The sequence below is a fragment of the Prosopis cineraria genome, unplaced genomic scaffold, assembly GCF_029017545.1.
Source record: "Prosopis cineraria cultivar Desert tree isolate PC_DT_omini unplaced genomic scaffold, ASM2901754v1 PC4, whole genome shotgun sequence".
In the NCBI taxonomy this organism is placed as follows: domain Eukaryota; kingdom Viridiplantae; phylum Streptophyta; class Magnoliopsida; order Fabales; family Fabaceae; genus Prosopis; species Prosopis cineraria.
In genome coordinates, this window is record NW_026555335.1 from 41,604,927 (window position 1) to 41,628,954 (window position 24,028).

At 35.4% G+C, this 24,028-nt stretch overlaps 3 protein-coding genes across 6 annotated transcripts; 1 reads left to right on the forward strand and 2 right to left on the reverse strand.

Moving 5' to 3' along the window:
* Window positions 1–130: 130 nt before the first annotated feature.
* Window positions 131–5,437, reverse strand: LOC129309273 (uncharacterized). Its single transcript, XM_054950772.1, has 16 exons — window positions 5,172–5,437; window positions 4,902–4,952; window positions 4,588–4,763; window positions 4,121–4,198; window positions 3,930–4,041; window positions 3,320–3,404; window positions 3,183–3,234; window positions 3,041–3,102; window positions 2,843–2,958; window positions 2,629–2,744; window positions 2,272–2,340; window positions 2,001–2,058; window positions 1,746–1,819; window positions 1,262–1,310; window positions 997–1,076; window positions 131–682 (listed from the first exon to the last, which is right to left on the reverse strand). The coding sequence occupies exons 1-16, from the start codon at window positions 5,302–5,304 to the stop codon at window positions 620–622; spliced, it is 1,374 nt and encodes a 457-aa protein (XP_054806747.1). The 5' UTR covers window positions 5,305–5,437; the 3' UTR covers window positions 131–619.
* A 3,319-nt stretch (window positions 5,438–8,756) lies between these two features.
* On the forward strand, window positions 8,757–12,679 carry LOC129309275 (ubiquitin-conjugating enzyme E2 2-like). 4 transcript variants are annotated; one of them, XM_054950777.1, is made up of 6 exons: window positions 8,757–9,057; window positions 9,632–9,781; window positions 9,918–9,943; window positions 10,385–10,474; window positions 10,558–10,646; window positions 12,271–12,679. In XM_054950777.1, exons 2-6 carry the CDS (start codon window positions 9,657–9,659, stop codon window positions 12,397–12,399), a joined length of 459 nt encoding a protein of 152 aa, XP_054806752.1. In that variant the 5' UTR covers window positions 8,757–9,057; window positions 9,632–9,656; the 3' UTR covers window positions 12,400–12,679. The 4 variants fall into 4 exon arrangements, with proteins under 4 accessions (XP_054806752.1, XP_054806753.1, XP_054806750.1 ...); XM_054950778.1 differs by having other exon boundaries at window positions 8,758–9,062; XM_054950775.1 differs by having other exon boundaries at window positions 8,761–9,062; window positions 9,635–9,781.
* An 8,102-nt stretch (window positions 12,680–20,781) lies between these two features.
* Window positions 20,782–23,980, reverse strand: LOC129309274 (uncharacterized). The gene is made up of 6 exons (XM_054950773.1): window positions 23,695–23,980; window positions 23,448–23,556; window positions 22,193–22,565; window positions 21,460–21,946; window positions 21,305–21,357; window positions 20,782–21,218 (listed from the first exon to the last, which is right to left on the reverse strand). Exons 1-6 carry the CDS (start codon window positions 23,744–23,746, stop codon window positions 21,201–21,203), a joined length of 1,092 nt encoding a protein of 363 aa, XP_054806748.1. The 5' UTR covers window positions 23,747–23,980; the 3' UTR covers window positions 20,782–21,200.
* Window positions 23,981–24,028: the final 48 nt, after the last annotated feature.

Consider the following 24,028-nt stretch of genomic DNA (forward strand, 5'->3'; position numbering starts at 1 on the left):
TATATAAGCAATATCCCATGACATCTCCCTGCTCCTTGCTGATTAGTACATTTGATAATTAATAAATAATTACTCATTAATCAATATATTAGTATATCAATATAAATCAGCATCATCAATATCCCATGTATATGATAAAACTTAATCTGTCCATTCATAAGTCACATGACATGATAGAACTGATTAATTGTTTAATTCTGTCATTTTCTCAACTTTTTTCCTCCAGAATGGACTGCGAATGACCAGAAAACCTATTCAATGGCAGGAAAGAAAATTCTAAAAGTCCTTGTAAACATTGTAATCACTACTTCGTTACTTGAACATCCAAACTCCACTCCCAAGCATTCAAGCATTCCTAGGCACTGGCAGAAATATACAACTATTCCATTCAGAAGTTTTTCAAAACGTACAGACAGGGCATCTTTTATCACCGGAACAGGGGTCATGGGAATATATTGCCACCACAATCGCTGAATAAATATGCAGATAAGGGTTGAATAGTTTCTTATAATTCAATGTCGACACACATTTCATCCCCTATTGTGTAAGCTTTAGTGCCACAATAAATAGATATCCTATCGCATCAGTTGAACTCCCGAAGCTACTTGAAAAAGGGTCATTACCAGCTAAAGGAATTTTTAGACTGCTGCAATTTTGCATTGTAGGAACTTTCTATCTCCTCCTGCAATATTCATTCAGTATTGTTTACTAAAATTACAAATGGTAGCATCAAAAGCTATGCATGGCGAACATGCATAGCAATTTTGATCAACGCGTTCAAAAAAGATACCATAATCTACTAGGTGTTGTAACGCAAAAACTTTTTCTTTTTCTGTTTTTCTTTGGGGGGGGGGTTGTGGGGGGATTCCAATATGAAAACTAATCTGCTATCACCGGAGGATCCCAGCACATTCAACTATTGTATAAGCCAATGCTGTCTAGCTAAGAAAATTTTTGAACTTAACTTACAAAGACAAGTTAAAAAATGCCCCATACCTTGCAAGCTTTAAGTAGAGGCTCTAAGAATGACGTTCTGAAAAGACTGACCGCACCATCAAGTGAAGTTCTCTTCCATTCTGAAATCAAGCAAGAGCAATTTGAAAAAAAAAAAAAAAAAATTATCCTAGACGCTAAAGTTGCTCTTAATATCGAAAGGAAAATATGATTTTGACCTGACTGTGACAATCAATATTCACAAATCACTAATATTTGCACCCACAAGAAAAAAAGCTTGGACTTCGCCATTGTCAAGAAAACATACCACCATCTAAATCATCTGTTGGACCTTTTTCGTTAAGCTCTTCTAAAAGCTGCAATCAAACAACATCACGATTCACATGAGAAATATTAGTAAAGATCAAATTGCTGTATCCCTGCTGTTGTAAGATAATTTGAGTACAACATCCTTTTAAGATCCATTTTAGTTATCAAAAGGTGATGCTGTTATTGGGGAAAATGTGCTAGAGATCGTATCGTAAAAGTAATTTCAAGCTAGTGCCGGCAGCCAACCCTAGTAGCCAGTAAGAACTTTCTTTAATTGGAAATAGTTGCTCATGCCATTAGACAAATCAGTTAGAACCTCACTGGCTGCTATATTGCTCCAAATGCAACTATTAATCCTCTTTCAATTTGAAGCTGAGCAAATTATAGGGAACCAAGTGGGAAGCTTTCCATTCTAGTCCCAAGATAATTATTCAGAAGATAGACCAGAAAATCATCTTTTTCTTGTTCTAGAATAAGTTTACCTGTGAAAGAGTAGGTACTGTGGTAGGATCAAACTGCTCACAGTGATTTGGATCAATAGGGACACAAATGCGGCCTGGAGCAACAGGGAAAAAAGTTACCTTTACAGTACAAACTAACCTGTAACTAAAAGTATTCCAACAACTTCAGATTAACAGGAAAGCTGGCACATAATAAAATTTAGTTGATAGTCAAAACATCAACTCGTTTTTTAAAAAAAAAAACAAAGGAAAAAGATACGAAATTTAGATACTAACCTGTTTTTGGGTGTACACAGAATGGAGCTTTAAGCAAGTGGTTCATGTGTTTTGAAACCTGGAACATATAGTGGCCAGATTAGATACTTCAAAAATTTAGACTTGCAACCTTGGTTTGTCAAATAATGATTTGCCAATTAGATAGTTTGAAATGTCGACTTTCTATCAATAGAGAGATTGCAGGGAGAAGATAGGAATATGTAAAGGTACAATCAGAAACAGTTCAAATAGGCCTGAAGGTACAGAAAAAAGGGATCAAATACAGACAAACCTCCATATCAAGTCTAGGATAAGTAAAGGAAAACACAATCTCTTCAACACACCTTCGCAGTCCTTGTCCCTGCAGAAAGGAATAGGCGGGCATTAATGGTGAATGGAGTGTAATGTAGTTCTTCTTTTTTTTCAGCATGTTCTGTATGATTTCCTAGAATGAAAGGTACTAATTATAAACAACTTGTGAAAGAGACAGAAACATGTGATTGTTAAAATAGATCTCAGCAGAAATTTCGAGTAAAATCTTCCACCATGAGAGTCCAGTAACTGTTTTCTATTTACGCAATCATGCATAGAGCAGATGCCATGTTCACCCTGAAAATTGGTATTTGGTTGCAAGCATTTGACTTCTAACCTTATTCTTTGATAGCAAATGTTTGAGTTGTTCCCATCGAACAACATTAATGTCTTCTTTTGCGGTTGAAGACCGCCTATTTTCTTGCCATCTGCCCCTAAGTTCAGAAGCGATAGCTGCAGACAGTATTCATGTATTATATACATAGACCAGAGCTGGAAATGTCATAACAAGTTTCATCTGAAGGCATGGCAGGAACAGTAAAAATGTGTACCTGCATCAGGAATCAACTCTAAGATCATCTCATATCTCTCTTCAGTAGAAAGTAAATTTTGACTTATTAGTAGTCCTTTCTCAAAAAAATCTTTAAGAACTTCAGTGTATGCTCTCCTGCAAAAATGAAATAGACATTAGCTTAAACAGGAATATGAAATATGTGGTCCAGAAAGACAATCATACATAGTAAACTTACACAAGGAAAGGATGAAGAGCATGACCGGTAAGTGAAACCTTCTTATGACTATTCTCATTTCCCTGGACAGAATAAAAGATAGAAAGTACACATTATAATAATATTCCCGAAACAAACAAATTGGATTTCCAAAGAATACCACCTTGTAGACACGAAAATAGTCAGCAATTGCCGCTCTCTGCTCATTAGTCAACCTGCAAAAGTAAGGGCAACATATTGGAGTGTGAACACTAAGTAATGGAAGGAAACAGAATGCAATTCTCAATTGCAGTGTCATACCTTCTTGCCTTCCCATCACAGACCCAACAGTGAACACCACGGCGGCCACTATAAGCCCATAGAATATGTTTAAAGCCAAAATCATCTGAAAAGGTAAGATTGAATAATAAATTAACAACATTTGATATACAATGTCAATGCCCAAGAATTCTAATATCAAAAAGTGAATACCAAAGCAATTATACAAGTAATAATACTTGTATAAATTATCCCAGGCATTGCTTCGGCCATTGATTCCGCACAAATATCAGAAAGTGAAAATATCCACACAATTGTAATACAAATTCAGAGAGGGATTCTTTCTGACTTTCTCTTTTTGGTCCGGCATGATACACCTACCTTTCTGGAGAACGTCGTCTGGCAAAATCAATTCCCCTGCCTTACCATGAAAGCTATTTTCTGTTATTTAGAAGCATTTCCATTTGGGGGCTATGTTCATTTTTATGAGAAATGCAGCTTGCAGCGTACGTATTATTAAATGAAACTTAAAATCATAAGCATCAAAGATTCACTACTGGAGAGAGCAAAATTAAGCCCGCTGTTCTTTGATCAAAAATTCAAAATACTGTAAATCACAGTTTCGCTGCATTACATGAGATCCAAATATCACCTCGTAAGGCAGTATCAATCACTTTAATAGCTATAGTCATCAACGGCCAGCAATTCAAGCAAACATCAGCACCAGTGCAGCAGTACCTAACATCATCGTAATCTGTCATATCCTACACCATATATTTAACTACATGTCAAGAATTTCCCAGTAGCAGATTTTATTTGTCAACTTGAGGTTGTAAATCGTACAATATCAAAGATTAGCTCTCTCTCAACTGGAGCGAAAACATTATCACCACTCTGAGCATAGGCATGCCTTTTTGTGGGCTGCAACACATAACAACTTACAGATTAGGAAAAGAAAAAGTTGATAGAAGATCTCAGTAAAAGCATTTCAACGAAATATATCAAGAATTAACATTTCAACGAAATAGTTTTTTTAAAAAAAAAAATTTGCATGTGCCAACAGGACTTTCATATCAAAACCCATCGCAAGATTGTGCCATGAATACTGAATTCAATACAGGCATCAACGTTATCAAGAAGAATTAGCATTTAATTTTATAAAAAAAAAGTAATTGGGAGCGTATTTGTGGCTCCAAAACATTAATTTATTCTTTTCAGACACTAGTAAATATCCGACACTGAATAGAAGAACAATGACGGTACGACATGATTCCAAAATGGCAGGATAGTGGAAAATAGGGAAGTCTTACCTCCACGCTATACACAGGTCCAATATCAATCTTAAATGGGCATTTCTCTTTCATGGAGTTTTCAAGCTCCACGGCACTGTGGAAAGATTGGAATCGGAGAAATATATCGTTGTCAAGCGTGAACGAAAATTCCCTCCTGCTGATATAAGAGGGATCACAACCCGGGTGCTTCCCATCTTCAAATACATTGAGAGGGAAGGGAGAGGAAAAAAAAACAAGAAGACAAATGTGCATGCACCCACTTGTTAGCAAGCCTAACCGGATTATGTGCATCGAAAGAGAATTAGGAGAGATAACATATATTCAGTGCTTACCATTGCCGTAAGACATCCATCTGAAAAAATCGGCATAAGGAAACAGCTTTCCTGAGGGGAAACAAAAGGGGGAAAATATGAATAACAAACAAAAGTAAATGAAACGTCGTTATAGCATAAAAATAAGATAAAATAATAAAATCTTTGGCAACTTGACGGAAAAGGGCACATTATGATCAGATTGTCAGGCTGAGCAGTTGAGCCAAACTTACAGCGAGCTCAACTAAAAGGTAAATTAACAATTGCAACCAGATAAGAGCCGAAATTCACCGTAAAATGCTTTAAGGTGATCCGGATTGAACTCGCTATGAACATGACTTCCCTGGTTTTGCCCAGGCGCTTCAGTTTCGCACCCATCAATAAGCATGTAATCTTTCTCGTTCTGAAGCTCTTCTTTCGTCATTTCTGTGGTTTGTGTGCACACTGCGGAGCAGAATCGGGGAGGGGAAAGGAAGTAATTTGATTGAAAATTTAAGATCAGAGTTCCAAGAGTGAAAAGAAGGTGGCGTTTTTGGCGAAGGGAGGTGGTAGGAGAAGGTATGACTGATGAAGGGAACAAGAAGAGATATGGCGCGAGATCCTGGAGATTTGGCGGGAAATTGAGGGATATTGTGGGCCTAACAATATTGGGCTCTTTGGTAATAGCTTTGATAATGGGCTTTACTCTGAGCACCCCAATTCTCTTTGGACAAGGTCACCCCAAATGATAGATACCCAGCCACAACGAGAATTTGGACTAAAATCCTTACTTTATTTGTTTTAAACAAATGAATTCAGATGAAACGAATCTTAAGAATTTGGATAAAAAAAATCTTAAGAATAAAGATAATTATGTTTAGGAAATTGGTGCATTGTTTAACGAAAAAAAATAACACAGGTGAAAGAGGGAGTACCTTTAAAAAGAGTAAAAATTATAAACTTTTTTTTAATCATTTTTATAACAAAAAGTTCTAGTGAATTAGTCTCAAAAGTTAACAAGAAGTTCAAAATTTACAGCCTTATAGATTATTGGTCAAGTTTTTATTAACTAAATCAATTTTTGTTGATTTTTTTATCATTTATATTACTCATCATCTCAAGATTGTAAATAAACTTCAGTTTTATTTTTTTTTTCATGCCAAAATTTGACATGTTTGATTATGTATTTGATAAAGTTTCTTGGACATATGATTCGACTAATAAAGGATTGTGTTGGATTGACTGGTGATCTTGAATTTGAGTCCTAAATATGTACTTGTGTTAAATATTAGTTTAAAGAGTTTTGCTTTCAATATAATCTTGTTGGCAGAACTGGCGGCAGACGTGAACAGCGAACTTCAAACTGCTTGAGTCGTGTTCGGAAGAACACTGTCCTTAAGAACTATTCCGACATACCTGGATGACGGACTGGCAATTCCCCAGGATTAAACAAGCACTTCCTGCGGCGAAGCAAGGAAACAAAACAATAGAGACTAAAAGTAAACACAGACGAATATACGAACAGAAGGCAGATGGAGGAGAGAATTGCCCCGAAAACTCAAGAGGCTGGTGCCTTGTTCTGTCCGCACCCATGGCTATATATAGCCCGAGGAAGGAGACATGAACGTTGGCTTATAATCACCGAATTAAAGCTTCAGTTATATTCTCATAAATCATGTTTAAGCATTTGTCTGGGGGTTACGCAGATGTAAATCTCAATTAAGCCTCTATCTGAAAATGTTGGCAGACAAAACGTTTAAAATATTAACTTCACAAAATCGATTTATTTGGAGACGTTAGCAGACAAAACATTAACTCACAAAATCAGTTTTTAGAAGAGGTTTAATGTTGAAAAACTGCCAAGATTTCAAGTTCATATTTATTTATTTAAATATTTTTGCATTTGTCTGGGGGTTACGCAGACGTAAATCTCAGTTAAGCCTCCATCTAAAAACGTTGGCAAACAAAACATTTAGAATATTAACTTCACAAAATCAATTTATCTAGAGACGTTGGTAGACAAAACATTAACTCACAAAATCAATTTTCAGAAAAGGTTTAATGCTGAAAAACTACCAAGGCTTCAAGTTCATATTTATTTATTTAAACATTTTTGCATTTGTCTGGGGTTATGCAGACGTAAATCTCAGTTAAGCCTCTATCTAGAAACGTTGGCAGACAAAACGTTTAAAATATTAACTTCACAAAATCGGTTTATCTGGAGACGTTGGCAGACAAAACATTAACTCACAAAATCAGCTTTCAGAAGAGGTTTAATGCTAAAAAACTGTCAAGGCTTCAAGTTTATATTTATTTGTTTAAATATCTCTGTAAGAATGACCCAATAAAAGGAACCCATTGCCTCTTGGAGGCACGCGCGGGAGGGTGAATCGGTTGATTTTAACTGTGATTGCTCTAAATTGGCCTGTCTCATATGCGTGAAGCCACTTCTCCTCCAAGCCCATTTTACTAGCCCACTTCATTCTTTAATATACATACACTAGGAGATTTATTCTTTTAGTTAATGTGGGACTTTGACACATGCACACTTTTGACACACATACAACAATCTTACCCGAGTCCATCAATATAATGAGTATTACATTCAATTTTCTAACAATTTAAGCAGTTAGACAAATTCAATCTGCATGTTTTTTTAAGTCAGTCCCTATGTCTGAAGAACTTATAAGTCCCTTCTCACGTACATACACACACATATATATATTATTGTTACAAAGTTAATCCTTTCAAATTAGAAGTTTGAATTCCAGAGTGGCCGGCATGAACAAAGGAAGACGACGAGATTGATGATGCAGCAAATAAATAGATTACACTGAAGCCAATCAGGATTAAAAGCAACCTGTGAGTGTGTTTATCTTAACGTTTGCGCATGTTTTGATGTACGTAGAAAACAAAAAACCATATATTAAAAAAAAAAACAGTTGGTTCAAGTGGCATCAATATATTCCAGTGACACTTATATCACGAATTTGAGTCGTGCGTTTACTAAATAGAAAAAGGTTCAAAAGCTAACGGTTAGAGCTTTTTAAATGAATGCATCTTTGGAAAATGAAAATGTTAATGCAAACATGCCACTTGTAAAAGACTGCCCGAACTGAAATCCTATAGCAGCGACACATGCAAAGCTAAAAAATTTCACAAGTCCTTGACTCCTTCGCTGCCAAAGACGCGGGCAAAAATTTCGAGACTTGAAGATATCTCTTCTCGTCAATTCAGAAATCTTGTAGCTTCAATTGCCATTCTCCCATTTTATTTTGTTGTTGCATTGTTATTGAATCAGCTGGTGTATTAGTCTTCCCCCGCATTTTTGCCGTTCTTCCATTGATCACTTGTTATGGTGAATGGCAAGCAAGTGTATCGCTGACAAGGATGGATTCCAAATCATACACGTACCTCGATTGGATTAACATGCAGCCATCAATTTCAATATCAATTTTTTTTCTTGAAAAACACGTGATAAAGTGGGAGATTCAATTATTTGATTTGATATTACAATATCAATGCTTTATTAATAAGCAAATCATTAATCAATCAAGTATATAATTAATAATCCCGTGATTCACTAGCATTTTTTTTATCAAAAATACCTGGAATGTGTGCACTTGTAACTGTTTTGGAACAATCCGTGCAATGCCCGGCATTGTGGCTAGGTTTCAAAACAAAATGATTACTTTTTTTTTTTTGCCAAAAAGCAAAATGATAACTAAAACTTTGCCTTTGTTACTAAAACAAAATTAAAACCACGATCATGATTCAAGAAGGATAACAATGTTAACGAGAAAATAATTATTATTATTATGGGATTAATAAGAAGACAGTCCTTTCATATCATGACGAAGGATGACCACGCTGATCACAAAAGCTACGCGAATATACAAACGCTACAACGATCCTTCGTGCAATGGCTAATCACTAATGTTATAAGTTAGGTTTAAATTAGAAGTGTCTGATCGAAAATAGCGCGTAGGAGTGACGGCTGATTAGGTCCCAACCCAACGCCATCAGAGGAGGCCCATCTTCCTCGAATCCTCTTTCTCATCATCTGCTCAACCTAATTGCCTCTTTTGACACATCTTCCATTTGACGCTCTCGAGGATCGTCCTGCTCCTACCCGGACCAGCTGAATCTTTGATATGCCTTGCTGAGTCCTGATCTCCCCAGTCTTTTTCGATACCTGGTGAGGTATTATTATTATTATTTTCATTTCATTCGTTTCTTTTCAATCAATTTCTTTTTTCCCCCACCTTTTTGTTTCCTGATTTATACTTTCGTCGGGGTTCTTGTTTTATGACTGCTGTCCTTGACTACGGTGATGAGCAATACAGAGGGAGTATCGGATTTAAAACCCTAACTGTTTTTTTTTGCGTGAATCTTGGTCTTGTTACGATTTTCGGGTTTTTGGTTGGCCGGAGATCTTGCTATAGCATGAGACTAGTGTGGATCTCTGTTAGAGAAATATGCAGATGAAAACTTATCGAGTTTCGTGAATTCGAGTGAACGTTTAAATGTGCTTTTCGGCGTTTCTGGTTTTTCTTTTTAACCTTTGCATGATCTGTGTCATCATGCTGCTCCTATTCAACTTTCTTCGTGTTCTAAATCTATTTATTTTTGTCGCTCCTTTAATTTTTAACAGAATTTTGATTATGATTACTCACCTGTGCGAATAGAGTTGCTTCTTTATGTTTATGGCGTATTAAATCTATGGCTCGTGTCCTGACACGTCTAATGAACTAACTGTTTTCTTTAATTAGCAGTTGGTTTTACTAGGTAGTGACAATGTCGACTCCTGCAAGGAAGAGGCTGATGAGAGATTTCAAGAGGCTGCAACAAGATCCACCTGCAGGAATCAGTGGTGCGCCTCAGGACAATAATATCATGCTCTGGAATGCTGTAATATTTGGGTGAGTTGGAATGAAACTGGATGTAGATCCATCGTTTTGTTTCTTTGCATAATATAATCACTTCATATTATTTCTCACTTTATTTAAGTACCGATGGATAAGCAATTTCTGCTTTCTTGTCTGCTTTGGATTGCAGTCCTGATGATACTCCATGGGACGGAGGTGAGTTAATCCTTGCCCCACATCTCTTAAAATAATGCATGTGACTGGATTCTTCTTTTTAAAAAAAAGCAAGTTATTTCTCTTCCCTCCTTTTATTAATTTGTACATATTCTGATCAATTGGATTTAAATTTGCGAGCTCCATAGATGGTTGTAATCCTGACTTTGAGAATTATGCTTGAACAGTCATGCAGACGCAACTCTTGTCTGGTGATAGATTATTTTTTCATTTATCCTATTCATATCGTGATTATTGTAAGCTGTATATTTATTGTATTGTTGATATGCTACCTAATTGTGCCTGTTAAAGGTTGTGTGCTGTATACTTTCTCTGGTTTCTCATGGTGTAGCCTGCTTTGCGTTATATCTTTTCACTTAATGTAGTCATGTAATAAAATACTTGTTTTATTTGCATAATAACTACATCATTTGAGTTGTTCAGGAACGTTCAAGTTAACCCTCCAATTTTCGGAGGATTATCCAAACAAACCGCCAATGGTGCGATTTGTCTCCCGAATGTTTCATCCTAATAGTAAGTCTTAGCTGAAAATATGTAAGATTTTATTCATAAATTAACCTTGTTGCTACTAATGCCATATTTTCAACTTTGGTCAGTTTATGCGGATGGGAGTATTTGTTTGGATATATTACAAAATCAGTGGAGCCCCATATATGATGTAGCTGCTATCCTCACATCTATCCAGGTATCATTTAGCTGTTAATTCTTAATAATATCTGCTTGATTTTATATTTTCGCGGCAAAAGAATGCTACTGCATATGGAAACTATGAACTGTGGGTTTCCTCCTGTGGTTTAGTAACCAATGATGGTTACCATGACAAGAAAATTATGATTGAACTCAACCCAAATGGGTGTTCAAATTAATTAACATGAAAATACTGAAAATAACCAGGAAACAAAGAAAAAGACACGCCCAGATCATCTCCTCTGCTATTTTAGAGACCAGAGACTCTCCAAAACAGCACTCGGTGAATGCTTAACCCCTCACTAAGCCCTCCTTTACAATCTGTATCCCACCACACCCCCCCTCACTTCACTGAGTAAATGAAACATACACCCTTTAATTAGAGGAGCCCAGCTGGAGTTACAATTAGCAATTTTACCTTTGTTTTACTTTGATTTGTATAAAAGATGAGAATATTTGATGACAAATGATGCAGGGACCTTGCTTTTTAGATCCTCAAGTTTATTGCTAATGTTAACATATAATCAATAATGCACTCGCTGGCCTTCTTGTTGGCTGTATAATTCTTCTGAGGCCCAATGTGTTGGTTGCTTTTCTCTTTCTGTTCCAACTCGAAGCTTTCTGCTGCCTTTCCAAGGAAAAATATGATATATGGAAACAAACTGAACTTTTTATTATTGATGTAGTAATTCGATATATATCCTTTTTATGTAGTCCTCTAATTCCTGACTCTATTCTACTTCAATTAGTGTCAAAGATGAAAATATTTAATAATGAAATGACGTAAGGACCTTGCTTGTTAGATCTTCTAGTATATTTGTAAAGTTCAAATACAATCAAGAACACACGCCTTGGCCTTCTGGTTAGCTGTATAATTCTTGTGAGGTCCTACGTGAACATTGCTTTATTCTTTCCATTTCAGCTTAAAGCTCTCTCCTGCTTTTCTAAGGGACAAAAAAAAATGTGGAAACAAACTAAACTTTTTATAATAGATATATTATTTCAATATTTCTCCTTTCTATGATGTTCTGTAATTCCTGCTTGTGTAGTTGTTATTTAACTGAAACACTGATTTCCAACTGTTTGTCATTTTATAAAGCCCCTTTGTGAAGATTTTTTTCTTTGGTCTAGAACTCCTAGACTTACTTTTTCCTTTATAGCTGTACATTCTATCAGGTTGGATCATACTTTTTGTCCCTAAAGTTTGAGGTCAATTACAATTTCGTTGCGAATATTTTGTTTCATTGCGATCTTGCACTTTCCAAAATGTTGCAGCGTTTTGATAAACCCTAACCTAACTCTGCCCATGGCCGTTGATACGGTGAAGTGCAATGCCATGACTAGGTAAGCAGCACCAATTGTGGCGTTGCAGTTGCCTCGCAATTTTTTTTCATTTGGGCAGAACAAACCTGGTATAAATAACCAAAAGTCCATCAGAACCCCCCCAACCCAAAACCAAAAAAAATTACGCAATGATTGAGGGACAATTTTTGCCCTATCAAACAGAATGTCCTTAGAAGTTTCTTTTCTCCCTTTTTTGTTTGAAATGCTTATATTGTGCAGTTAATAAGCAGCATGTTTTGATTATTTTTGTTCCGGGAGTTAATTGTTTCTTTTGGCAGTCACTGCTTTGTGATCCAAACCCAAATTCCCCTGCAAACTCAGAAGCTGCTCGGATGTTTAGTGAGAACAAGCGTGACTACAATCGAAGAGTTAGAGAAATAGTGGAGCAGAGCTGGACAGCTGACTAAGTACATCCTTGTTGGGAAATTCAGCTCATCTGAAGCTCTGCCCGCACAAATTTAGTTGCGGTTGACCCTTAAGAATCATTGTGCAAACTCAAACTTCAATTTTTATTATGCTTGCGTTGCTATTCTGAACGTTAGGATCACCTTGTCTTCATTGTAGATTTCTTTGTGCCAATCTGTAAAATAGAAAACTGTGTAAACATTGGATTGCTATCAACATGGTTCAGTTCAAAAGCTGTAGTTTGCTATATTGTTATGTAAATGACATAGCTTTTTTCAGTTATAGAGGAGGCTTGGTTTTGGGAATGTGGAGTGGGGAAAATGATATAGCTGTCGAATATTTGACATCATTGTTCTTTGCCAAATGAGACAGAAAAACAGAAAGATCAGACTGAATGTTTCAGAAGGTTTTTTTTTTATTGTTTTTTTTATTGCTTATAGAAGCAATTTTGTTCGAACACAGTTGGACACTAAATGGGGGTATGTGTTTTTAACTAGAATTTGAATTTTAATTTTTGTTGTGAGGAACTGACTTTCTTTTTAAGTTAGACTCAAACTTGGTTGATTTTTTTAGGTGTTTTGTTAACAATGATTGCTGCTGTCCTTATGTTATGTTTGAATTTTGAGTTGGCCACAAAAGTTAGCGAACATGTTGTAAATAGCTGTCATCACAAAAACAATGCATCTTTAGTCGGAACGCGACTTGCGAGGGCAATTTTTTTAATTATATTTAATATATTTAATAAATTTTATTGAATTTTTGCTATGATTATTATTTAATCCCACGTTTATTCTTTTATTTTCTTTTCTATAGATTCTGCACCAGGTATACTTCTTTATATAAAAATAAAATCAATTTATGTGGCTGGGCGGGTGGTTATACATTGTTTCTTTGGATTGATTTAAGAGTTTTTTTTTTTTTTTCGGTGTTTTGTGTTGATCTTGTGTATATAAAATAATCAAAAGAGTGCAAAGGAATTTTTGTATGGAGGAATTGCTAAAAAAGACTTCATAGGCAAATTGTTGTCACGGACCAAGTTAATTTGAACAAGACATTAACCAAACTCAATTTAATATTTAAAAAACCTTCTAACCAAATGCTTGATTTGCCCCTCGGTGTTGAAAAAAAAATGTAATAAATGAAGAAAGGCGGTCAAATGTTAGAGGAACAGCGTGGTTACTGGTTAGTGCGCCTAACCTCTCCGACGGTGGTCGTTGGTCGAGCACTAATGCTAATCAGTGTCGCGTGGTTTAACCTCTTGGGTTCATTCATTAAAAAAAAAAAAAATTCAATCGTTCTTTCTTTTCTGATAATGTTTTACATTTGCACCAAAACAAAATTAATTTTTTAAGGTTTTTTTTCCTTTTGGGATAATGTTTTATACAGTAAAAAAATAAGAATTTAATTTTTTTCCTTATATTTTTTAAATTAATTCTTCATTCACTGTTCATTCGTTAGGAAGTAAGGGAGCATTTTCATATGTGGTTTTGCTTGGTCTTGGTGCGTTCTCCAATATCTATTGTGTGTGTGTCAAAAGTCCCACATTGGTGACAAAGTACACTGTTGAGCATACCGGCAAACAAAAGTTTATTGTAGAAAACTACTACAAATGGGAGATGATGAGAACAAGGATGTGAAGGAGCAAATCAATGAATATCATAAGTTGCTAGAGGAGCTTCGTGTTGAAAACGTCAACCTTCCAGACGAGTTTGTTGTTGGGATCCTGATTGAGAAGCCACTAGAATCATGGAATGATTACAAACAGCAACTGAAACACAAACAGAAGCAGCAGTCCTTGACTGACCTGATCACTCACATTATCATCAAAGACACCAACCACAAGGCAATACGTGCAGCTCGAACCAAAGAGATAATATCTAAAGCCAACCTGGTGGAGATAAAGCCTCACAACAAGAGGTATGACCCTAAAACCAAAGACAAAAAGAATAGAAAATCTGATTACAAACTCAATGCTTCTAACCTCTCTTTCAAGAAGAAAGGGGACTATTTTGCCTGTGGTAAACCAAGACACTATGCAGCACAGTGTAGGAAGAGAGCGAACCGTGATAAGCCTCGAAAGCCAAATGTAAATTTGGTACAACGAGATGGTGATGGTGATGATGACATTATTGCTGCAGCGGTGTCACAAGCTCTCTTAATTTCTGATGTGAAGAAATGGGTGGTAGACTCCAGGGCTACCAGGCATATATGTGCTAGCCAGGAGATGTTTACCTCCTCTGATCTTGTAAAGGAAGGGGAAGATTGTGTTTACCTTGCTGATTCTCGAACTATCAAAGTTTAAGGAAAAGGGAAAGTGATCTTAAAGCTCACATCATGAAAGACTCTAGCTCTGAATGATGTTTTGCATGTGCCTGAAGTTAGAGTAAACTTAATGTCAATTGCTCTTTTAGGAAAAGTTGGGGTTAAAGTATCATTTGAATCTGACAAAATTGTAATGACAAAAAATAATGTGTTTGTGGACAAAAGATATTGTAATCAGGGACTGTTTGTTTTGAATGTTGATGAAATGAATAAGACTGAATCTTTTGAGTATATGCCTGTTTATATGGTTGATTCCTTTGATCTGTGACATGCTAGACTAGGTCACGCTAGTAAAGGTTATATAAATAGGATGCGACAACTTGGACTACTTTCTGAAATTAAAAACAATGTTTTTGGAAAATGTAAAGTATGTGCAAAAACTAAACAAAGTAAAAAAAAAAACTTCATTTTTCTAGTCAAAGTGAATCTGAATTACTGTCTTTAATTCACACTGATTTAGGTGATTTAAAACAAACCATGACTAGATGTGGTAAAAAAATTTATATCACTTTTATTGATGAATTTTCAAGATATACTAAGGCATACTTGTTAAGAAACAAAGATGAGGCCTTTGAAATTTTTTTTTTATATAAAGTAAAGGTTGAGAATCAGTTAAACAAAAGGATTAAAAGGGTTAGATCAGATAAAGGTAGAGAATATGTCTTGTTAAATGACTTTTGTGAAAAAGAAGGAATTATACATGAGATAACACCTCCCTATTCTCCTGAGTCTAATGGTGTTGCAGAAAGAAAAAATAGAACATTAAAAGAAATGATGAATGCTTTGCTTGTGAGTTCTTCTGTGCCTGATAACTTGTGGGATGGAGCTATTTTGTCTGCATGTTTTTTACAAAATAGGATACCTCATAAGAAAATAAAAAAAAATACCTTATGAGTTATTAAAAGAGTTTACCCCAAATTTAAAATATTTAAAAGTGTGGGGGTATCTTGCAAAAGTTTTATTGCCAAATCCTAAAAAGAAAAAAATTGGTTCTAAAACTTTTGATTGTATGTTTATTGGGTATGCTGAACAAAGTGCAGCTTATCAATTTTTAATTTTAAAAAGTGATATTTTAGACCAAAACATAATTGTTGAGATTAAGAATGCAGAATTTTTTGAAGATATTTTTCCTTTAAAAATTGAGCATATTTCTAAACTTTTTGAGAATTTAAAGTTTGAACAAAATTTAAATGAGGGTTTGGTTTTAAGGAGAAGTAAAAGGCAAAGAAAAAAAATAAGTTTTGGAGATGATTTTTACACTTATTTAGTGCAAGATGAACCGTTAAATTTTTATAAAGCTATTTCTTCTCTTGATACCAAATTTTGAAAAGAAGCAATTGAAATTGAAATTGATTCTTTAAAAAAAATAAAAATTAGGTTTCAGCAGATTTGCTCCAAGGAACTAAGGCTATTGGGTGTAAATAAATTTTTAAGAAAAAATATTTTCAGATGATTCAATTGATAAATATAAAGTAAGGCTTGTAGCCAAGGGTTTTATTCAAAAAGAAAATATAGATTATTTTGATACATTTTCTCCTGTGACTAGAATTTCTTCTATAAGAGTTTTTATTGCTTTGGCTTCAATTTATAAGCTTTTTGTTCACCAAATGGATATTAAAATCTCTTTTTTAAATGATGATTTGGAAGAAGAAACTTACATGGTACAGCCTGAGGGATGTGTGATTCTTGGGCAAGAAAATAAAGTTTGTAAACTTGTCTGGTCTTTGTATAGCTTAAAACAAGCACCTAAATAATGGCATGAGAAACTTGATCAAGTTTTGACAACTGGTAAATTTTCTACTGCTGAAGTGAAAAGGTGTGTTCATACAAAGCTTGTGAATAATGACTATGTGATTATATGCTTGTATGTGGATGTCATGTTAATTTTTGGCTCTGGTATGTGTGTTGTTAATGAAACAAAAAAATTTCTTTCTTTAAATTTTGTTATGAAAGATATGGGTGAAGTTAAGATAATCTTGGGTGTAAAAATTATAAGGAATGAAAATGAAATTTTAGTTTCCGAAAAACATTATGTTGAGAAAATTCTCACAAAGTTTGGACATCTTAAAGATGCTCCTTTAAGTACTTCTTATGATTTGAGTGTACAATTAAAAAAGCACAAGGGTGACCCAATTGCTCAATCTGAGTATGCATAAATTATTGAGAGTCCGTTGCATTTGATGAATTTTACTAGGCCTGATATAGCTTATGCTATAGGCAGATTGAGCAGATATACTCATTGTCCATGCAGTAAACACTGGAAGGCTCTGGTGAGAGTTTTGAGATATTTAAGAGTTACTATAAATTATGGTATATTGTATAGTAAATTTTTTGCTGTATTGGAAGGATACAGTGATGCTAACTGAATTTTAAATTCAGAAGAGACAAAATTTAGTAGTGGTTATATATTCATTCTTGATGGTGGTGTAATAATGTAGAAGTCTGCAAAACGGACAATCAACACAAAATTCTCAAGGGATTTTGAGTTTATTGTCGTGGAGCTGGCTGGAACTGAGGCTGAGTAATTAAAAAACTTCTTAGTGAGTATTCCAATAGGTGAAAAGCCCACACCACCAGTGTCTTTACATTGTGATAACCAGTCTGCAATAGCAACGGCTAAAAATAAGACCTTCAATGGCAAAAGTAGATATATTCGATTGAGACATAATATTATAAGGCAGTTGCTGAAAGATGGAGTCATCTCAATCGACTATGTAAGATCAGAGTTAAATCTGACGGATCCGTTAACTAAGCCTCTAGGGAAGAAATTTATTATTAAAACGTCAAGAAGAATGAGACTTAAGCCTGTTTGAAATTAACAGTGATGGCAATCCAACCTTTATGATTGGAGATCCCATAAAGAAGGTTCAATAGGTAAGAACAAGTTATTTATTAGTTCTGCTAGCACTGAATTTTTGTCCCTTCCTATAGCTTGTGAAAGTGCTAGAATGTATTGAATGGAGGCTAAGTGAAAGCTCTTAATGTTTTCACAGTCCTTATGGTTGGTGTATTCATTGTAAATACATTTGATGAAAACACCTATATAAATGTAGGGTGGGGCCGCTCCTATAAGATCATGGCAAAATCTCTAAAGTATTTGTTAAAAGTAGGCACGTGCATGATCGATAACGTGCAAAACCATCGTTAACAATAAAGACTGTGGTGTTATAATCCAATTAATAAGACCTCTAGTACACGCTCAAGATCTGTGATGGCAACTCAACCTTTGTGATTAGAGATCTCATAAAGAAGGTTTAATAGGTAAGAACAAGTCATTTATTAGTTCTATTAGCACTAAATTTTTGTCCCTTCCTATAGCTTGCGAAAGTGCTAGAATGCATTGAATAGAGGCTGAGTGAAAGCTCTTAATGTTTTCATAATCCTTATGGTTGGTGTATTCATTGCAAATACATTTGATGAAAACACCTATACAAATGTGAAGTGGGGCCGCTCCTATAAGATCATGGCAAAATCTCTAAAGTATTTGTTAAAACCAGGCACACGCATGATTGATAATGTGCAAAACCATCGTTAACAGTAGAAATTGTGTGGTTATAATCCAATTAATAAGACCTCTAGTACATGCTCAAGATCTGTTAGTTCAATAACAAAGTTACACTGACTTTTTTGTATACTAAGTTTTATAAGTTTAGGTTTGGTTCAAGTCAACAGAAACTAAATTCAAAGTAATTATCCTTCGTGTCAATAACTCGGATGAAAATAGATCCTTTTGACACATGTGGAAGATTGTTGTGTGTATGTCAAAAGTGTGTGTGTGTCAAAAGTCTCATATTGACTAAATGAAGGACTTTCCTAATATATAAATACTAAGGAATAAAGTGGGCTAGTAAAATGGGCTTAAAGAAGAAGTGAGCTCGCGCACATGAGACAGGCCAACTCAGACCAATCACAGTTAAAAGCAGCTAATTCGCCTCCCCCCATGCACGAGTTCAAGAGGCAATGGATTCCTTTTATCAGATTATTTTTACAAAATAAATAAATAAATAAATATTTTTTGCTTCCTGAAAAATCTCAATTTTTGGCTATCTAGAGTTTGAAATCAAACCATGAACATTTTTTACCATTAAGCAGATTAATTTTCTAAATGTTTTGTCTCCCCAACGTTTCCAGACAAGAGTTTAAATATGTTTTACGTCTGTGTAACCCTCCAACATTTCCAGACAGGTGTTTAAATGTGATTTATGAGTGTACAACCAAAGCCTTAATCCGGTGATTATGAGCTAATGTACATGTCTCCATCTTCGGGCTATATATAACCATGGGTGCAAACAGAGCAACTCACCAGCCTCTTAAGTTGTCAAGGCAATTCTCTCCTCCCTCTGCCTTCTGCTGTCTTATTCATCTGAGTTCATTTTAGTTTCTGCTATTTTGATTCCTTGCTCCGCAGTAAGTGCTTGTTAATCCTAAGGAACTGTCAGTCCGTCATCTCGATGTGGCGAAATAGTTTTTAAGGATAGTGTCCTTCCAGGCACGACTCAAGCAGCTCATCATTCATCGTTCACGTCTACACTGTCAGTGCTGCCAACAATATCCACTTAACTTCAAAAGTTGTGAAGGTAGTTTTTTTAAACCAGTAAATAGGCCAGAGGTGGAAGTTTGGGAACTTAAAATTATTAAGCATATGTACTTGTAAAATTGTAGAAGCATCAATGAAGAGTAATTTTGGCATGGTCTAATGCTGTTCTAATGTAATTTTTTGATGGGACCTTCATTGCCAAACTATAGGGGGACGCCATTGGCACCCAAGCTTAAAAAGCAAATAACTTGAAGAATCAATTGTATCAGTTCTTTGCTCACTTACTTTCTTCAAGTTTGGTGCCGGTATTGTATCAATACTGTAAATAACTAATGACAATATTGGCACTGCTAACAATATTAGCACAATTGATTCTTCAAATCATTTGCATTTTAAATTTAGCACCAGCGGTGTCCCTCGATGGTTTGGCAGTGATGATTCCACCAGAAAATTACATGAAAATAATACTAGACCATGCCAAAATCACTCTCCATTAATACTTCTACAATTTTACAAGTAAGTATGCTTAGTAATTTTAAATTCTCAAACTTCCACCTCTGCCCTACTTACCAGTCTGAAAAAAATACCTTCGCAACTTCTAAAGCTAAGTGGATGTTGCAGGATGCACCAAGACTAAGCAAAGCCGCATATACATTGCCAAAAAATGCTCCCTTTCTTCCTAATGAACGAACAGAGCTTGAAGATTGAACAAAAAGCCCAAGAAGTTAAACAACATGACCTAAATCACCTACCAAACAATCTTTCGCATCCGACAGATCATCAAGACTCATCAAGACATTGACCAGCAATAGTTCAGCTCAGCCACCAAACTTGGCCAACAATGACAGTCGAGAGGTGGCGTGCACAAACGATGTTGTTCCTCTAACATTCGACAACTTCTAACCGCCTCTTTCTTCATTTATTACTTCTTTTTTTTCAACACAGGGGGCAAATTCGACCATTTGGTTAGAGGGTTTTTGAATATTAAATTGAGTTTGGCCCTTTATAATTGGCTTGGTTCCTTACAACAATTTGCCTTTTAAGGAAGTCTTTTCTAGCAATTCTCCCTTTTTTCACATACAATATATATATATATATATATATTTTGTAAATGCATTAAATGCTTAAAAATCTTTTTGCTTATAGAAAGGACTAAACATATTCAAAGGTGCTTATGGATTGAAGCCTCTTGTGTCAAGACAAAAGGAAAATAAATGGTACTCCCCATGTCTCAAATTATAAAACAATTTAAAGTAAGATTAAGCTTGCTATCAAAACATAATAACATTTTACAAACTTATTTTTTTAAAATAAAATTATATTTCAAAAATGCCCTTATATGATTAATGATTATGCTACAAAATCCTAAGATAATATTGAAAAAACATCATTAGTAAAACTTTATGTTTTTTTTAAATTATTTTATATTTTAAAATAATAAAATTTTTCCAAAATTATTTTATAATTTGAGACAGAAAGGATAATAAACAACATGAGAGTCAATAATAATTAATAGAGGACATACTTCAAAGAATGACCGAAATACTAATTCAACATCAACCCAATCGTTATCTACATACTGATATTCATTTCAGCTTGCGGCTTACAATTAAAAGAAATAAGAAATGAAAACATTATCCATTAAGAAAAAAAACACATCAAATAATCTATTATTTAGACAGCCAATTGCCTTAACAAATATAGCATTTAATCAAAAGTATAAACCACGATAATATTTGAATTTGGTTTAATTAACAACTGTTTGTTAGACACAAAAACCATGTCTTCACTCTTCATAACTGATCACAAGATGCAGCTTTTGATGGCAGGTCTCAAACAAATTTCTGAGGACTCTTACGAACACTAGCTCCACACAGAAGACAGAATAATTCAAAAGTCCAAACACAAGCTTCTTCACACAGCTTTTGTTTCATACTTGTCTCTTCAGTGGGTCAATGCATCCTAGTGCAACCATAGAGGAGTGACAAATAAGTTACTTCTTTTATACAACAATAGGGGAAAATCTACACTCCAAGTAAGCATTTTACCATGTTTTCTTTGTTTCCTTGTTTATCTTCAGCAAGTGAAGGACTGACAGGACCTGAATGTGAAAAATAAAAATGTTTGAATGCGAAGGCTATCTAAAGTCTGAAGTGAACTGAAGTATAATTACATGTCAAATGAGAAATTTCTTTAAGCTTACCTGCTGCAACATTAGATTTCTTTCCCTGCTTCCTGATCTTTCCTTTTTCTCTGTTAGGTTCTTCCTTACCTGGCTTCTCAAGTTTCTTCACTGACCTGCGATTCCCACTGTCCAAACCAGATCTTGAATTTGCAGAATTCTCACTGAAACTTCCTCTCACTCTGCATCTAGGATTACTCTTTTGACGGGTCTCCTTCTTGACTAGTTCTTTCTTAGCAGAAGGTTTACTGGAGTCCATGTTTAAGCACTTGGGTTCCATGTTCCCAGAACTCATGGTAGAAGAGTTCTGCAAATCTTCATCAGATAACCCGCTTGCTTCTTCTCTCACCTCTGTTACAGACTCAGGAACACCCTGCTGTAAATGCTTTGTGTTTTCTGAGATGTTGTAACTCTCAAACAATTCTTTCAAAGGCTCTTCTTGTTCAGCTAGCTGGTGCCGCCGCGCATAAGATTTGAGCTCATGTTGCATTCTCTTCAGATGCTGAGGCTGATGTCAAGAGGGCAATGACAAGACAGAAACGAAAATGTCGTTCACATTCTGAGCATAGACACAAGGACTAAATACCCAAGTTCACTAAGTCAAATAGTCTCTTATGAATTAGGACTTTCTCTCAAGAAAAAACCACTTGCTTGAATCTTTGAAGACAAAGTCATTAACCCAAATAGCAAGAGTATGAATGGAAAAGAAGCCACTAGATATGAATAGATGTGAATAATAAGTAATAACATGTACCTCAGTCACTGCCTCTAAAGATAGTTTGAAAAATCCAAGTGAAATAGAATGCTCAGAAGCCGATTCTGAGACCTTGATCTGGGATAACCAAAACGAAGCAGAAGACAAAGCATTGAACTTCTTCTTGCCAGATGGTCTTGAAATGTCAGAAGTGGGAGTTTCACTTTTGTTCTGGCCATAAGTTGACCTATTAGTTCTGGTCTCTGAGATTGGGGAAATATTACCAGCCTTACCAGCTAGCTTTGGGCCTGGAATTGCAGATGCTTTGGCAGGAATTGAGAGCCTTCTTGGTGGTTTGGCACTGGCTGACTTTTCCTTTCCAGAAAGATCTAGAACACCTACACTCTTACTCAGACTTGATGTTGGCCTGCCTCTGAAAAATGAATATGCAGCTTTTATGAAAGACAACTATCTCAGTTTTCCTTGTTATAATTTGTCACATAATTTTTGAAATTGAGTTAAAATGACCTTGAAGTGATGATTCATTTTCTCTATTTTCATCACCTTTTTTTAATTCTCTCTTACTTCCCAAATCCCAATGACTTCACACGCTTTTTCAAAAAATCAAATTCCTAAAAATTAAAATTAAATTAAAATCTAATCCCATGCCAGACAGTCTTTGAATCATAAACAATGACGTGGCCATATGATACAATCGGAATCTAAAATAAATGCTACTCACGTCTAGATAATGGAAGCGGGAGCACTTGGGCTTAGAAATATGTACCAAAAAAAAAATTCAGTTATTTCACATGTAGTCATATAGTCATTAGAATATTTAAAAAAAAATTTATGATCATAATGACATGCTTGAACTGTCAGAGGATGCATATTTTTTTTAATAAAAAAAGATTGCTACTTTACCTCGTACATATTATGCTTTGTTTAGTATAAAAATGATGATTTGATTTCTCTACTCCCAAAAATTAACAAACCACATTAGAAGATGCATGGACAGAAACTGACATTGCCAGTGAGACAATGATCAGCCTTAATGACTCATTCTTAATCGTTCCCATCAATGGACAGAAGTAAAAGCTAAATCATTGCCCTGTTTGCAGTAAACAGAGACAGAGACATGGTATTTCCCAGGTTGTCTAATAACAAGTAGTCGCAACTTTTAGACCAAAACAGGGAATTTAGGTCCCAACTATCATCCAAATCAAGTAGTCGCAAACAAATCGTTCGAAACCTTACTAAGTGGCCGTGAAAGAGAAAGCTTGGAAGAAGAACAAAAGAAATCAAAAAGAAAAACCTCTTAGATGCAGCAGAATTCGACAAATCAGAAGCACGTGGCTTCTCTTGAATTGATTTATTCGCGGAACGCAGGGCGTATGTTCGAAGCTTCGGTCTTGCCGAGTTCGCTGCATCACAAGACAATTAAACGATCGAAGGACTAAGAGACTTCATTTTTTGGGACTGAACCAAACAAAATACTATACTACGTTACAAGAACACAAAAGAATTCAAAAGGAAAAAAAATGAAAGCGTGAGGATTGTACCAGAAACACCCCCGGCGCCGGCAGAGGCATGTTCCTTGACAGGTTCCTGCATTGATCCCTGTATTTTTGATTCTGGATTCACTGACCGAGGTTGCTTCTGTCAAATCGGCAACTTCAAACACGGATATTTAAGGTTGTCTTCGGTGGCCAAATGTCCGTTGGGCGGGAAAAGCAAAGAACCACCCTCTTTCTCTTAAATTAAATTTTATCAGTTTTTTACGACCACGCGCTAACGTTGGTCGGCATTGGTACTCGCTTTGTTTTGCTGACACTTTCAATACTGATTGGCGTTAGCCCTGAAGGATTGTGAACCGCACGAAGGTTGAACGTGGCA